The 16,264-nt window shown below is 43.2% G+C and overlaps 1 protein-coding gene across 1 annotated transcript; it reads right to left on the minus strand.

The window, feature by feature from the left end:
• Positions 1 to 406: 406 nt before the first annotated feature.
• On the minus strand, positions 407 to 7,637 carry LOC306769283 (protein NLRC3-like; the record flags this gene model as incomplete). The annotated part of the gene is made up of 8 exons (XM_079257849.1): positions 407 to 939; positions 1,367 to 1,413; positions 1,499 to 1,672; positions 2,119 to 2,292; positions 2,847 to 4,635; positions 4,854 to 4,904; positions 5,105 to 5,271; positions 7,531 to 7,637. 8 exons carry the CDS (start codon positions 7,635 to 7,637, stop codon positions 407 to 409), a joined length of 3,042 nt encoding a protein of 1,013 aa, XP_079113975.1.
• Positions 7,638 to 16,264: the final 8,627 nt, after the last annotated feature.

The following is a 16,264-nucleotide window of genomic DNA, read 5'->3' on the forward strand; positions in this document are numbered from 1 at the left end:
TGCCTTATTGTATTATAATTTCCACAAGGATGTAGTAGATAAGTATCAGATAGTGTGCCAATCATGATGCAATAATCTCCGAAAATGTATTAAATATGATACATCCAGCATAACAGTGTTAAAAGAGGATGGTACAACAAGGTAAACATCAACCTGGAGCTTCTTTTTTTTTTTTTAGATGTGTTGCTGTCGTCAAATGAGCCAATATTTTCCATGAAATGATATTATGTCTCATTTTCAACATATATGTTGTTATAGTTCTCTTGAAAATAACATATAGGCCAATGATATCCAAATCATTGGATTCTGTGATTCTCTATTTATTTACATTTTACACTGTGTTCCCACAACTTTTGGAGTTGGGCTTTAGCACGATGGTGCGCACATGAACATTTGGACAGCTAAATTAGATTAACTGGCAAAAGAAAGCAGAGGAGTTGGTATGAAGCTCAACAGCAGGGTTGAGGGGTTCATTAGAAACTGCTGTGTAAGTATGGAGTGGGATCAGACTATCAGAGGAAACTCTGTAGAAAGACAGAGTACCAGCCACCCCGTCCAGGTACACCCCAACCCTACTGGTGGGCCATCCAAGTGAAGCCACATTTACTTTGATTTTGTTGTTCGAAACATAAAAACTATCATCAGAGCAAACCAAACACCAAGACTTTTCACTTTGTCCTATCTTAAAATCCCCCGTCTCCCCTTTCATGTAGGCACTTCTGCACATGACCCCGATGCTTAATGATCCAAAGATCTCAACCTCCCAGTAGCAGCGCCCAGTTAAGCCCTGCTCACACAGCACCTGCTGGTGGAGATCAGACCTGTTGGTGGGATGTGGATGCAGCAGATTATCCTCTATCCAGGTCACCTTTCTGTTGCTTTCAGAGAGAAGTAGGTTCTTCTGTGCTGTGTTGGGATCCAAAGTGAGTTCACAGGCATCTGGAAGTACAAATATGGAATACAAGATTGTATCCTCGGAATTTGCTTAATTTGTTCCTGATAATGAACAAATACAGGCGGTCCTCGGGTTACATGGTTCTTGACTTACATCGTTTTGACTTTACAACGTTCAGTGAATAAATTTAAATTAAAAAAACTAGAACAAGTTTCAAAGTTTCAAGGTTCTAGCTGAGATGGCGCCTCAGTGGGTGCATATTTTAATGTGTGTCTATTTTAATTGCCTGTACTGTTTTTCCATTAATATGATGCATAATATGTGTATTTAGATAGTTATTAGGTGATTAATGGAGGATTAAGGGCTATTTAAGGGTAAAAATCTGACTTGCACGGAATTTCAGGTTACACCAAGGCAATGGAATGGAACTCGTTCGTAAACCATGGACCGCCTGTACGTGCAAACACTTACATTTCCTTAAACCAGGTTTCATCCTGTGACTTCCACCATGGTCAAAGCTGAAAAGAAAAAAGAAAAACGTTAGTTAGGTTTAAGATTCCATGCCAAGACAACCTGCACAGGTATGTAAGTTTGTAGAATTACTTGAGTTTGTCAAGTTTATATCGTGGATTATCTCTCAGTTCAGAGAGTACCCCCACTCCAGAGTCTCCTGGATGGTTGTAGCTCAGGTCCAGCTCTTCCAGGTGGGAGGGGTTGGATTGCAGAGCTGATGAGAGGTACGAACACCCCACCTCTGTGACCTGACACCCGGACAAGCTGGAAAACAGTTTTTAAGAAAGTCTGTAAACACATCAAATGATTGTAGAGTTAAAAAGAGGAAAAAGGACCAGTTCTTTGACAAAGCTGCGGCTAAAGTAATCATTTGACGGCACAGTTTTTACCACCAGTTCTAGAAATGATCAGATCTAATGGCTGAAAGAAGCTTGAGATTATTTCACACATGAAACAAGATCCACAGACTGACTCACGAAAGTGGATCCTACTAGTGAATCCAGCTACCATGAGATAACATGTTGAAAAATAAGTCTGGTGGCTAGCATAGGTAGCATCAACTAAAGACAGCCAGAAAATGGATTTAAACAAGAACAATCATACCAGCTAGAAACTACAGAGGACTTTTTACAATGACCACCTTTGTTAGCATACACCATTTTTATGCTAGCACAAATTCAACACCACAATCTGACACATCTGTCACATACCTCAGTATCTTCAGTTTGCAGCCTTGTTTCGACAGTCCATCACAAAGCAGCTCCACTCCTGAGTCTTTTAGATCGTTGTTGCTCAAGTCCAGATCTCTCAGAGCAGAGTGAGAGAATTTCAGAGTAAAAGCCAAGTGCTCAACCCACTCTGCATCTAATTTGCAGTCTGTCAGTCTGAAAGTGGAAGATAATACAATATTTCAAAACAATAGCTCTGTTGTGTTAGATAAAAGGAACACTAAATGCTGGATAGTTTTGGTAAATTGTACGTTCATGAACCGCACCTCCTGTTACCCCAGTATAAACAACAGTGTTCCCCAGTGATCTCTCCTGGGACTAGGCCTGGTCATCTTATCTATGGATAATTAAATATTTAAAGTGCAAATTTCCATTTGTGTGCTGAAGAAAAACCTGTATGTATTGCTCTGCCTCTAGACTACTTCAAACTTATCTTGTGATAAATTCTTTGATATTTGTGAAGGCATTCGTAAGCTCAGAAAAGACACCCTGTTGAATGATAAGCATACACATCTACTTCTTTTTCACTGCCAGATATACATTAATAACACAACCTAAAACTTCTGTATGCTTTCCTTAACTTAGAATGCTGTATCTGCAGGTTAGCATCATTCTGTAAGCCCTTCAAACCAGGATGACCTTTCATGCTAGCCTGACCAAAACAATTGCTGACACTGTTAAGCAGATATAGTTTTTAGAAATAAGCTTACTTTGCCTTCTTGCTGCACCTCACAGCTGGTATCAGCCTCCTCCTGCCTTCATCTGATGTGTTGTAGCTCTTCAGGTCCAGCTCTTCTAGCTGATCCTTTGAGATCTGCAGCATGTAGGCCAGCGCAGAGCAATGAAGGGGAGTCAACTCTGTTTCTGAGCGATCTGCTAGTTTGAGATATTCCTGAATCTCATCTTTGACCTTGTGGTCCCTCATCTCCACCATGGTCTGGAAAAGGTTGATGCAGCTGTCTGGGGACACAGTCTTTCTTCGGATGGATCTGAGGTAAGTCAAGATTTTCTTGTCTACATCTTGCTTTGGGTCCAGTGGAGTCAACAGACCCTTAAGGACTCTCTGGTTGGGTTCAACCATCAGGCCGAGAAGGAATCGTAAGAAAAAGTCCAAGTGACCAATCTTCTTCTCCAACACTTTGTTGACGGTCATCTTCAGAAGATCGAGTACATCATGTTCTTCATCTTTGAGATGGAGGAAACTGCTGAGCTCTTCGTTGTTCTTGGTTATGAAACATTCGTAAATGTGAAGCGCTGCAAAGAACTCCTGAACAGTCAGATGCACAAAGAAGAAGACTCTTTGCTTGGAGAAAACTTGCCCTTCCCTAATAGTTGTGTTGAAAAATCCAGAATAGATTGATGCTTCTTGTATGTTGATCCCACAGCGTTCCAGGTCTTCCTCACAGAAGATGAGATTATTTTCCAGAAGTTGGACAAAAGCGAGCTTGCCAAGTTTCAGAAGAAACTCTCTGTGTTTCTTCAACAGTTTCTCTTTCTCTTTCTCAATCTCCTTGTCATATTTTCTGCTTCTGCGCTTTGTCTGGGCAAACAGGAAATGAGCCATCATCTCTGTCAGAGTTTGAGGAATCTCAGTTTCTTCTTCTTCTACAAAAGCCTCCTGAAACAAGACGGCCGAAATCCAGCAGAAGATCGGGATCTGGCACATGATGTCAAGACTCTGTGAAGACTGAATATGTGACATGATTCTCTCAGAAAGATTCACGTCATCATTAAATCTCTTCTTGAAGTATTCCACCTTTTGTGACTCACTGAACCCTCTTATCTCTGTCACCATGTGGACATACTCTGCAGGGATCTGAGTGGCTGCTGCTGGACGGGAAGTTATCCAGAGATTTGCATCAGGAAGAAGGTTACCCCGAATGAGATTTACGAGGAGATTACCCACAGATGTTACCTCCCTGAGAGACATTACTGTCTTAAAGTTCTTAAAGTCTAGCTGAAGCCTGCTTTCATCCAGACCATCTAAGATCACTATGATCCTGGTTTTGGCGTAATCTTCTGGATCTCTCAGGTGTTGGAAAGCAGGGTGGAACTCAGTCAGGAGCTCATGCAGGTTTTTCTCGGCTGAAATCAAATTCAGCTCTCGGCAAGCAAAGCAGAAAACAAAGTCAACTTCCTGGTTTGCTTCACCTTCAGCCCAGTCAAGAATGAACTTCTGTACAGAGAAGGATTTTCCGATGCCGGCAATGCCCTTCGTCAAGACCGTTCTGGGGGGTTTCTCTTGGTTGGGTGTTGGTTTAAAGATGTCATTGAGGTTGACTGACCTGTCGAACGACAGCTGTTTCACTAACCTACCTTTAAAGCGTCTAAACTCAAATTCTCCAGTTAGTCCTTCATTGTCTCCCGTGATGGTGAAAAGAGTCGTATAAATGCTTTTCAGGGGACTCCATTGGTCTCCATTACCTTCAGATGTCAAAGTAAATTTATTCTGCATTGCTTCTTTATGACTCTTCTTTCCTTCCAAAAGATGATCATCACCTGAAACAAACAAATGAAATTATTTCATATTCAGGCTGTTAGTGAAAAATTTTGGAAGACTGGCAGACCCAAACATGTTGTCAGAGTCTTCTGAGAATATCTTTCAGAGTCTCCTGTCAGAAAGGATTTAAAATCTGGCAGGACCTTGACTATATGATGCAGGGAACATTCATTCTGTATGCGTCATGTTCTGTGTCATGACTGTTGTGACAACTGACCAGAGCTGTGGTACTGGTTTCCTGACGTTCCAATGATCCCCAACCCAACAGCTGGACACAAAAAGTCAAAAAGTGCAAACTCTATGCAGACCTCGCCCAAGAACCAGTGACCCTTTTGCTCTGAGGCCAAAGTGCTAACCACTATGCCACAGTGCAGCCCATCAGGCTAAAGAAGATATCTAACTGGGCCTTTTTTGCCTGTGGGACCTCAAATGAAGCCCATAGATAACATAAGAAAAACAAAAACTTACTAGACTTTATCTTGGATTTCATTTGACAGTCTGGACAGGAATAGCCCAGTGATGAATCAGACTGGTACCAGTCCAACTCTGCACACTGTTTGCACATCCAGTGTTCACAGATGAGCTGGACTGGATCTCTCAAACCCTCTTTACACACAGAACAGCTTGTTGGATGCCTGAGGGGTTCACAAATATCACAAAACAAAAAGGACAGAGAAAGAGATGAGACAAAAGTCAAGATTGTCATGATGTGGTTTCATTTGGTGCCTTAGTTTCTGGTTTCCTGTTTTATTTTGTAGTTTTTCTAGTTTAGTTCTCTTGGTTCTTGTTTAGCTTCATGGATTTTCTGTTGTAAATGAACCCAGTTTCACCTGTTTCTTGTTTGGTTTTCCAGTGTATTTATACCCCTCTGTTTCAGTTTGTGGTTGTTGGTTCATTTAGTTAGTTCTGCCCTCATCTTGTTCTGGAATAAATCTATCTTCGACCTGCATCCTGTTTTCCCTCATCTCTGCATTTGGGTCCACACCACATCTCCACTGCCACCGTGACAAAGATAAGACTGTCTTGTACTGGCTGGTAAGAGCTCACAGAACAGGTAGGATGAAGATAGATGCTAAATTAGCTGTTGATAGAGGTGCCAGTTTTGGTACCAGATCCACTCGGGTGGTCAGATGTACTCAAGGCCCTGAGCCTGTTGATAACATTGCAGTGTATGATTGGCTGGACATAGGGTACATGATTGAGGTTGGCCCGGACAACTTATGGAAGTAATTTTTTATCAAATCGGGACTTTAGTTATTTTTTGTTATGAAAGTCAAATTTCAGCCACGTAGGGTTGTAGTTATTTTTTGTAGGATACACGAACAAGACTTACAAAGAAACCTATCATTACCGATCGAATAGGACTTACCGCAACCTGACCATCACTTATAAAATGCCTAAGAGTAGAAAGTCCACATTTCAGAAGGCATTTAAAAATTACACAATTAAAAATAACATCCATCCATTCGCCGCCAGTTATCCAGGGTCGGCTCGCGGAGGCAGCAGTCTAAGCAGGGAAGCCCAGACTTCCCTTTCCCGAGCCACATCTGCCAACTCTGCGGGTGGGATCCCGAGGGGGGTAATCCTAGGCCAGCTGAGAGATATAATCCCTCCACCATGTCCTGGGTCTTCACTGGGGTCTCATCCTGCAGGGACGTGCCTGGAACACCTCACCAAGGAGGCGTCCAGGAGGCATCCTGACCAAATGCCCGAGCCACCTCTACTGGCTCCTCTCAATGCAAAGAAGCAGCGGCTCTACTCTGAGCACCTCCCCAATGACCCAGCTTCTCACCCTATCTCTAAGGGAGAGCCCGGCCACCCTGCAGAGGAAACTCATTTCAGCTGCCTGCTTGCGAGATCTCGTTCTTTCGGTCACGACCCACAGCTCGTGACCATAGGTGAGGGTTGGAACGTAGATCGACTGGTAAATCAAGAGCTTCGCCTTCTGGCTCAGCTCCTTCTTCATCATGACAGATTGGCACAGACTTATAAACAGAATTGGTAATAAAGGGAAGCCCTGGTGGAGTCCAACCCTCAACAAGGGGTCCGGTACCCCATACTTCCGGAGTACCCCCCACAGAAGCCCCTGGGGGACACGGTCGAATGCCTTCTCTAAGTCCACAAAGCACACGTAGACTGGTTGGGAAAACTCCCATGCCCCCTTCAGCAACCCAAGGAGGGTATAGAGCTGGTCCACTGTTCCGCTACCAGGACGAAAACCGCACTGCTCCTCTTCAATTCAAGATTTGTCTATCCGGCGGACCCTCCTCTCCAGGACCCCTGAATAGACCTTACCAGGGAGCCTGAGGAGTGTGATTCCCCTGTAGTTGAAGCACAGGGGGGGGGGGGGGGGGGGTCCTCAGAGGGAGAACCCCAACACTCCCTCCAAGGACTCCAAAGAGGGTGGGTACTCTGAACTGCTGTTTGGTGCATAGGCAGTGACAACAGTTATGACCCATCCCCCCACCCAAAAGCAGAGGGAGGTTACCCTCTCGTCCACCAGGGTAAACCCCAACGTACAGGCATCAAGACGGGGACCAATGAGAATGGCCACACCAGCTTGGCGCCTCTCACAGTGAGCAACTCCAGAGTGGAAGAAGGGCCAGCCCTTCTCGAGGGAACTGGTTTCAGAGCCCAAGCCATGCGCCGAGGTGAGTCCAACTTCATCTAGTCGGAACCGCTCAACCTCACACACAAGCTCAGACTCCTTCTTCACCAGAGAGGTGATGTTTCACGTCCCTAGAGCCAGCTTCTGCAGCCAGGGATCGGACCGCCAGGGTCCCCGCCTCTTGCTGCCGCCCAGCTCACACTGCACCCGACCCCTACGGCTCCTTCCGCAGATGGTGAGCCCTCGGGAGGTGGGGCCCATGTAACCCTTTTGGCCCGAGCCTGACCGGGCCCCACGGGCAAAGGTCCGGCCACCATCGTGCCCCATCCCCAGGCCTGGCTCCAGAGGGGGGCCCCGGTGACCCACGTCAGGGCAAGGGAACCCTTCTGCCATTGGTCTCAATCATCATGGGGGTTGCAGTTAAAAATAACAGTGTGACTTAATGTTTGCAGCTCCTCTTTAGTTCATAATTGCAATATTTATTCACAATTTAACCATTCATTTCATCAAAGTTTCTTGTAATCTTAAAGTTGTTGTGGAACACTCCATCAGTCAGCTAGACATAACCACTCAAGAGTAGGTTCTGCTCGTTCAGGCAGAACTCAAAGGAAAACAGCAGATACAGGTTTTTACCACTGATATGATGAAACATAGTGTAAGGATACTTTACCGGCTGGTGAAAAGCTGCACACCAAACAGTCTGTACACTGAGCCTGTTTACATGACCACATAAATGTGATAATTGTGAGTAATCAGATCCTTTGAGCAGATTTGGTATGATTTATATTTTTTCAGATTGTGATCAGATTTCTTTTGGAGAACGTACATCGTGACACAAGACTTCCTGTTATTTTTCACACAAACTAAAGCATCTAGTCCTTTTTCTTTTAACATGGCAACGTCTACGGTCTTAGCATTAGCTGTGGAAGCACATAGTCCCGCAAAATGAATTAGATGCTGCTGATTATTTATTCATACACCATGAATAACAAGCAATGGTTAGTTTTCATACTGCAAACGTCTCCTCTTAGACTTGGTAATATAGATATTCTGCCACTCTGCCAACTTCTGTCTTATACATTGTGTTTTGTTTGTTTTGGGTCTTTTCTTTTTGTTGTTGTACATATGAACAGATGAAAATTATCACTATAAACCAGATTTACATGTTTTTATGGAAAGACAACAGAGTGTTGAGGAAAAATCTATGATTTAATCTTATTTCACATAATCTGACAATTACCGTGATCTGATAAAAGCAAATCCGATCATGCTCTTTACATGCGTAGTCGGATTATTCCAGAAATCAGATCTTTCAATTTTTGGAGTGACTGCAAACAGGTTTTCTAAATTTTATCTGTCCAAGCGTCCATGTTTTAAACCCCACAGATAATTTGACCAGACACCTTTACGCCTGAGATCCTCCTTATTTAGTCTTGAAAAGCACTAACAACAAAAGAACATTAAACTCAGTTTACAGACTGATGATTATTTATTTTAGTTAAGACTAAAAATTGTGAAGTTCATTTAGTTATTTTTCATAAGATATTCTCATCACATAAATCCTGGACACATAAAAACTGTGTATTTTTACAGACAGGTTAAATATACAAACTCATTATTAAACTGCATTTGCATATTTTTTGGACGATGGCAGACTAAATCCCTTCAGAACCATCCAATGAACTGATATCACACATAATAAAATCCATTTACCTTTGGGTCTCTTCGATATCCAAGTTACCTGACTCGTACTCTGGTGAATCACTTGTCATAGACTCAGTGGTGGAAGCTCCAAGTTCAGTTTCTCTAATCGTCAAACTACAAACAGTAATTTTCACACATCTTTGCATACATTTGTTTACAGGTTTGATGACGAAATGCAACTAATTTGGATTTTTAGAATAAAAAATGTGGAATTACCTCTGTGACTTAAAATTGACTGGTTGAAACATGGATCCATCACTCTTCAGTGATTCACATGTGGGACTTTGTGACTCAGATATACTCTTCTGTGAACTGTCAACAGAAAAGAGTGATACTGTCATGAAAAAAGTATGCTTCACAGATTTTACATTTAAAGACATTAAATTCTTTAGTCACATAATTAATATAGTTTCTGATCACTATATGGTAAAAACTTTGCTCCAAAACACGTTAAAAACAATCTGATACTCGTTTACTGCCCTCTGGTGTATAAGACTTCTGTCTTATACAGTGTGTTTTGTTTGTTTTGGGTCTTTTCTTTTTGTTGTTGTTTTTGGACATATGAACAGATGAAAATTATCACTATAAACCAGATTTACATGTTTTTAAGCAAACACAACAGGGTGTTGAGGAAAAATCAATGATTTAATCTTATTTCTCATAATCTGACAATTACCATGATCTGATAAAAGCAAATCCGATCATGCTCTTTACATGCGTAGTCGAATTATTCCAGAAATCATATAATTCAATTTTTGGAGTGGCTGTAAACAGGTTTTCTAACTTTTATTATCTGTCCAAGCGTCCATGTTTTAAACCCCACAGATAATTTGACAAGACACCTTTATGGCTGAGATCCTCCTTATTTAGTCTTGAAAAGCACTAACAACAAAAGAACATTAAACTCAGTTTACAGACTGATGATTATTTATTTTAGTTAAGACTAAAAATTGTGAAGTTCATTTAGTTATTTTTCATAAGATATTCTCATCACATAAATCCTGGACACATAAAAACTGTGTATTTTTACAGACAGGTTTGCATATTTATTGGACGATGGCAGACTAAATCCCTTCAGAAACATTCAATGAACTTATATCACATATAATAAAATCCATTTACCTTTGGGTCTCTTCGGTATCCAAGTTAACTGACTCAGTTTTTCTAAGCATCAAACTACAAACAGTAATTTTCACACATCTTTGCATACATTCGTTTACAGGTTTGATGATGAAATGCAACCAGTTTGGATTTTTAGAATAAAAAATGTGGAATTACCTCTGTGACTTAAAATTGACTGGTTGAAACATGGATCCATCACTCTTCAGTGATTCACATGTGGGACTTTGTGACTCAGATATACTCTTCTGTGAACTGTCAACAGAAAAGAGTGATACTGTCTTGAAAACCAAAGTGCTTCCAAGATTTTACATTTAGAGACATTAAATTCTATAGTCACATAATTAATACAGTTTCTGATCACTATATGGTAAAAACTTTGCTCCAAAACATGTTAAGAACAATCTAATTCTTGTCTTCTGCGCTCTGGTGGACAATTTTTGCAATACAAAAAGGTTGACATCGCAAGATAATAAATGGTTTATATATATATATACACACAAATGTAATTTTTTTTTTTTTTTTACACATTTCATTAAAGGCCCAAATTAAGACTTGTGTTTCTTTACATTTTTTCTTGGGTCAGATTTTAAAGGGTTAACTAAACCTCATCTTTCTACAAGGTCTTTTTTAATGTCTTCTCAAATGTCCTCCAAAACAACAACAACAACAACAACAAAACAAAACAAATCTTCTTTGTCTTGGATTCAGTTCAGTTTGAAGAAATAAATCCTCAAAGTCTGGGCTCAAAAATGGAGGTCACACTGTTTACATGCAAATATTCCAAATGGCAACACTTTACTGACCTATTTCAGCAAATCAATCATTAAAAGAAACCCAAACAAAAAGAGAACAAAAGTCTTTTCAGAGACTAATTAAAATAAAAACAATAATCACCATACCTGAGTTTTGTATGTTTCCCACCATATGTTTAAACATTGTTTCGATTTGACATTTTAATTGCATGATGCATGAAAGTATAAAGTTTAATTCAGTGATGGTGGTAAAATAACCGCAGCCTACAATTGTATAGTATGCTACCTTATATGCTACCTTATAGATTCATATTGCATGTGCAGCTGAAGGAAGTGAAATGTGGAACAGCATCCCAGCTCGTCTTAGAAACTGTTATTTAAAATCTTTTTTTTTAAAAACTTAAATGTTAAAGAGGAACCAAATCTCACAGTGTCATAAGTGTTGAATTATATGGATGAATTTTGTCTTCATAGTTGACTTCCCACTGCAGACATGCACAATTATCCATCACGTCACTTAAAACATGAAACATAAAAAACATGAAATATTAGTTACAAGCAGCTAAATAGAACAGATTCTAAGTTATTCAGTCATCTAAAAACAAAGTACATGGTAAAAGATAAATAAGCAATAATTTAGAGGTGTTCAGAGCAGCTAACTCTTTTTCTCCATGGTGTTTAGAGGCTGGATAGAGAGATAGGATGTAATAATAGATCAATCTACATCGGTGTATTGATCATGTGGTAAATGAGGAAAAATATGGATCCAAAAGACAAACATAGTTCAAAAATCAATGCAATCATCTTTTATCAAATGCAATTCTATGTTAAAAAGGCTTTATTTTAAGCTCCCTGCTGGGAATTTACACTCAAACACACAAAGGAAAACTTGTTTTTAGTGTCTGGAGGAGCAGAAAGACGTGGCGTCTATTTATTCGCTGTTTTATTTTTCCTTTTTCTACCAGTAACTGCAGATGGAAAGAAACTACTGGCTTGTGAGAAGTACTTGTAGATTGTGGACCATTTATAAATGAGCCATTTTCATTTGAAGTCCTCTGTGATTCACTCTATCTGGTCCACTTCTTGTAGTCTGGTCTTCCACTGAGTAACGATGGGAGGGGATGAGGCTTGAGCCAGGAGACGGTGATCATTTGTAAGCATTTTAGTCATATGTCTGGTAAATGGAAGTTACAAATTAATCTGGGATTGTTCAGGAATATTCCCAAAGTTGTGAAGGCTTTAATGGAATTGCTATGTGTAGACTTGACTTTTTGTTATTTTATGTCCCGCCCCCAACTTATAAATAAATAAATAATAACAAAATCTCAGTCCTGGCTTTTCATGCCTCCTAGATAACTCTTCTCCTCTGATATCGTCCTGATTTTCTCTCATTTCAAACAGCATCTGGATGCATTAGTGAGCAAATTATTTTTGCTTTTTGATACGGAACCAAACAGAGCTCAACTAAACCATGACATTTAAAGCATGGAGTCATGAGACTGATCTTGTTATTAAATGTAACCTTGGCTGAACTACAAAGCCTGAAACAAACAGTTTTCCTCCTAAAAACAAGAGGATTTGGTCTAATTCTCTTCTGATTGGTTGAATTTGGAGAAACTTAGACAGGAAGGAGACAACATGCTGCTGTTCATTACCAGCAAACATCTGCATTTTGTCTCGTCTCATAACATTTGTCCTTTGTTTCTGCAGGTTTTAGAAAAGATGTGTTTGAACATGAGTTATATTGTCCAGGCCGAACTCTTCCTCTTAACTGCTGGGGAAAACTCCAAATTCCCTGCAGTCATGAGGTGAAAAGGTTCCAAGAAGGAATGAAGGTTTCAGGTTGCATTCCTCAAAAATAATTATCTTTAACTTTTCTTTATCTTTCTTTCTGTTCTTCTTCTTACATCTCCGTCTGTCTGCACACATCCCTCCTCCTCGTGACCTTTTATGGACATTTTCTGTCATTTACCTGCAAATTAAGGCCAGCTGGAAAATCCAGGTTATTGATATATAACTTTGTACATTTGGGAATCTGAAGACTGGAGTGCTGATGAGAAACACTCACAAATGATTCTTAGATAATAGTTAATGAGGACCACTAATAAAATACACACATGCCTTGTAGCATTTAATGCAACCTGTAAGAAGTTATTGATCAGTTCGGTCAGCTTTGGTATATTTATCTCGTCATCAGTGATATTACCTTCCAGATGGCTCCGAGGATGAATCAGTCGTCTCGGATTTCTTCCTTTTCTTCATCTCAGACATCTTTGTCGCTGCAGAGGAAAAACACAAGTTGCAAAATGTCTTCAATGTTCTGACAAAGATCTGGTTTGATAAATTCATATGCAACAGCCTTACAGGGCTGGGCAGATTGATCCAGTTATTGATAGTTATCAATAACAAGGTCGATATCGGCACTGTAAAAGGTTTAATGAAAAGAAAAGGTATTTTATGACATTGGTAATGTCCTTTTATTTTTGTTTACAAACATATTTATATTTAAATTTCTCATTTTATTAATTAAAGAAATATTTTATTTGACAAAAATCTTTCTAATTAAAGCCTTCATTTTCATCTTCATGCCGCTTATCTGGGGTCGGGTCGCGGGGGCAGCAGCCTAAGCAGGGAAGCCCAGACTTCCCTCTCCCCAGCCACGTTTGCCAACTCTGCGGGAGGGATCCCGAGGCGTTCCCAGGCCAGCCGAGAGATATAATCCCTCCAGCATGTCCTGGGTCTTCCCCGGGGTCTCCTCCCAGAGGGACGTGCCTGGAACACCTCACCAGGGAGGTCCAGGAGGCATCTTGACCAGATGCCCTAGTCACCTCAACTGGTTCCTCTCGATGCTACTCTGATCCCCTCCCGGATGACCCAGCTCCTCACCGTATCTCTAAAGGAGAGCCCAGCCATCCTGCGGAGGAAACTCATTTCAGCTGCCTGTATACAAGATCTTGTTCTTTCGGTAACGACCCACAGCTCATGACCATAGGTGAGGGTAGGAACGTAGATCGACTGTTAAATCGAGAGCTTCGCCTTCTGGCTCAGCTCCTTCTTCACCATGACAGACCGGTGCAGAGTCCGCATTACTGCAGACGCCGCACCGATCCGTCTGTCGATCTCGCGCTCCATCCTTCCCTCACTCGTGAACAAGACCCCGAGATATTTAACCATGGTCTCAGATTTGGAGGTGCTGATTCTCATCCCAGCCGCTTCACACTCGGCCACGAATTGCTCAAGCAAGAGCAAAAGATCACGACCAGATGAAGCCAACTGGACCACGTCATCTGCAAAAAGCAGGGACCCAATCCTGAGGCCACCAACTCGGATCTCCTCAACATGCGCCTAGAAATTTTGTCCATATAAGTTATGAACAGAATTGGTGATAAAGGGCAGCCTTGGCGGAGTCCAACCCTCACCGGAAATGAATCCGACTTACTACCGGCAATGCGAACCAAGCTCTGACACCTGTCGTGCAGGGACCGAACAGCTCGTACAATGGGGTCCGGTACCCCATACTCCCGGAGTACCCCCCACAGGAGCCCCCGGGGGACACGGTCGAATGCCTTCTCCAGGTCCACAAAGCACATGTAGACTGGTTGGGCAAACTCCTGTGCCTTCTCCAAGAGGGCATTGAGCTGGTCCACTGTTCCACGACCAGGACGAAAACCACACTGCTCCTCCTCAATCTGAGATTCAACTATCCGGCAGACCCTCCTCTCCAGGACCCCTGAATAGACCTTACCAGGGAGGCTGAGGAGTGCGATTCCCCTGTAATTGGAACACACCCTCCGGTCCCCCTTCTTAAAAAGGGGGACCACCACCCCAGTCTGCCAATCCGGCGGTACTGCCCCTGATGTCCACGCAATGCTGCAGAGGCGTGTCAGCCAGGACAGCCCCACAGCATCCAGAGCCTTAAGGAACTCCGGGCGGATCTCATCCACCCGCGGGGCCTTGCCGCCAAGGAGCTTTTTGACCACCTCAGCGACTTCAGCCCCAGAGATAGGAGAGTCCACCCCTGAGTCCCCCAGCTCTGCTTCCTCATCGGAAGACGTGTTGGTAGGATTGAGGAGGTCTTCGAAGTATTCCCTCCACCGACCCACAACGTCCCGAGTTGAGGTCAGCAGCTCCCCACCTCCACTGTACACAGTGTTGATGGAGCACTGCTTTCCACTCCTGAGATGCCGGATGGTGGATTGGAATCGCCTTGAAGCCGTCCGGAAGTCATTCTCCATGGCCTCGCCGAACTCCTCCCATTCCCGAGTTTTTGCCTCAGTGACAGCTGAAGCCGCATGCTGCTTAGCCTGTCGGTACCCATCAGCTGCCTCTGGAGTCCCACAGGCCAAGAAGACCCGATAGGACTCCTTCTTCAGTTTGACGGCATCCCTCACTGCTGGTGTCCACCAACGAGTCCTGGGATTACCGCCACGACAGGCACCAACGACCTTACAGCCACAGCTCCGGCTGGCCGTCTCAGCAATAGAGGCACGGAACACAGCCCATTCGGACTCAATGTCCCCCGCCTCACTCGGGATATGTTCGAAGCTCTGCTGAAGGTGGGAGTTGAAGCTCGCTCTGACAGGGGACTCAGCCAGACGTTCCCAGCAGACCCTCACAACATGTTTGGGCCTGCCAGATCTGACCGGCTTGCTCTCCCACCATCTGAGCCAACCCACCACCAGGTGGTGATCAGTTGACAGCTCCGCCCCCCCCTCTTCACCCCGGTGCCCAAGGCATGTGGCCGCAGGTCCAACGATACAACTACAAAATTGATCATCAAACTGCGGCCCAGGGAATCCTGATGCCAGGTGTACATATGGACACTCTTATGTTGGAACATGGTGTTCGTTATGGACAATCCATGACGAGCACAGAAGTCCAATAACAAAACACCATTTGGGTTCGGGGGGGGCCTGCCTTCCGATCACTCCTCTCCAGGTCTCACTGTCATTGCCCACATGAGCACTGAAGGGAGCTCAGGGAGTCCCCAGAAGGAGCACCCTCCAACACTCCCTCCAAGGACTGCAGAAAGGGTGGGTACTCTGAACTGCTGTTCGGTGCATAAGCACAGACAACAGTCAGGACCCGTCCCCCCACCCGGAGGCGGAGGGAAACTACCCTTTCATCCACCGGGGTAAACCCCAACGTGCTGGCACCAAGCTAGGGGCTGATGAGAATGCCCACACCTGCTCGGCGCCTCTCACCATGAGCAACTCCAGAGTGGAAGAAGGGCCAGCCCTTCTCGAGGGTACTGGTTCCAGAGCCCAAGCCATGCGTCGAGGTGAGTCCAACTATATCTAGCCGGAACCGCTTAACCTTGCGCACAAGCTCAGGCTCCTTCCCCACCAGAGAGGTGACGTTCCACGTCCCTAGAGCCAGCTTCTTCAGCCAGGGTCCCCGCCCCTTGCTGCTGCCCAGCTCAAACTGCACCCGACCCCTACA

This window comes from Telmatherina bonti (assembly GCF_933228915.1).
Source record: "Telmatherina bonti genome assembly, chromosome: 18".
Classification (NCBI taxonomy): domain Eukaryota; kingdom Metazoa; phylum Chordata; class Actinopteri; order Atheriniformes; family Telmatherinidae; genus Telmatherina; species Telmatherina bonti.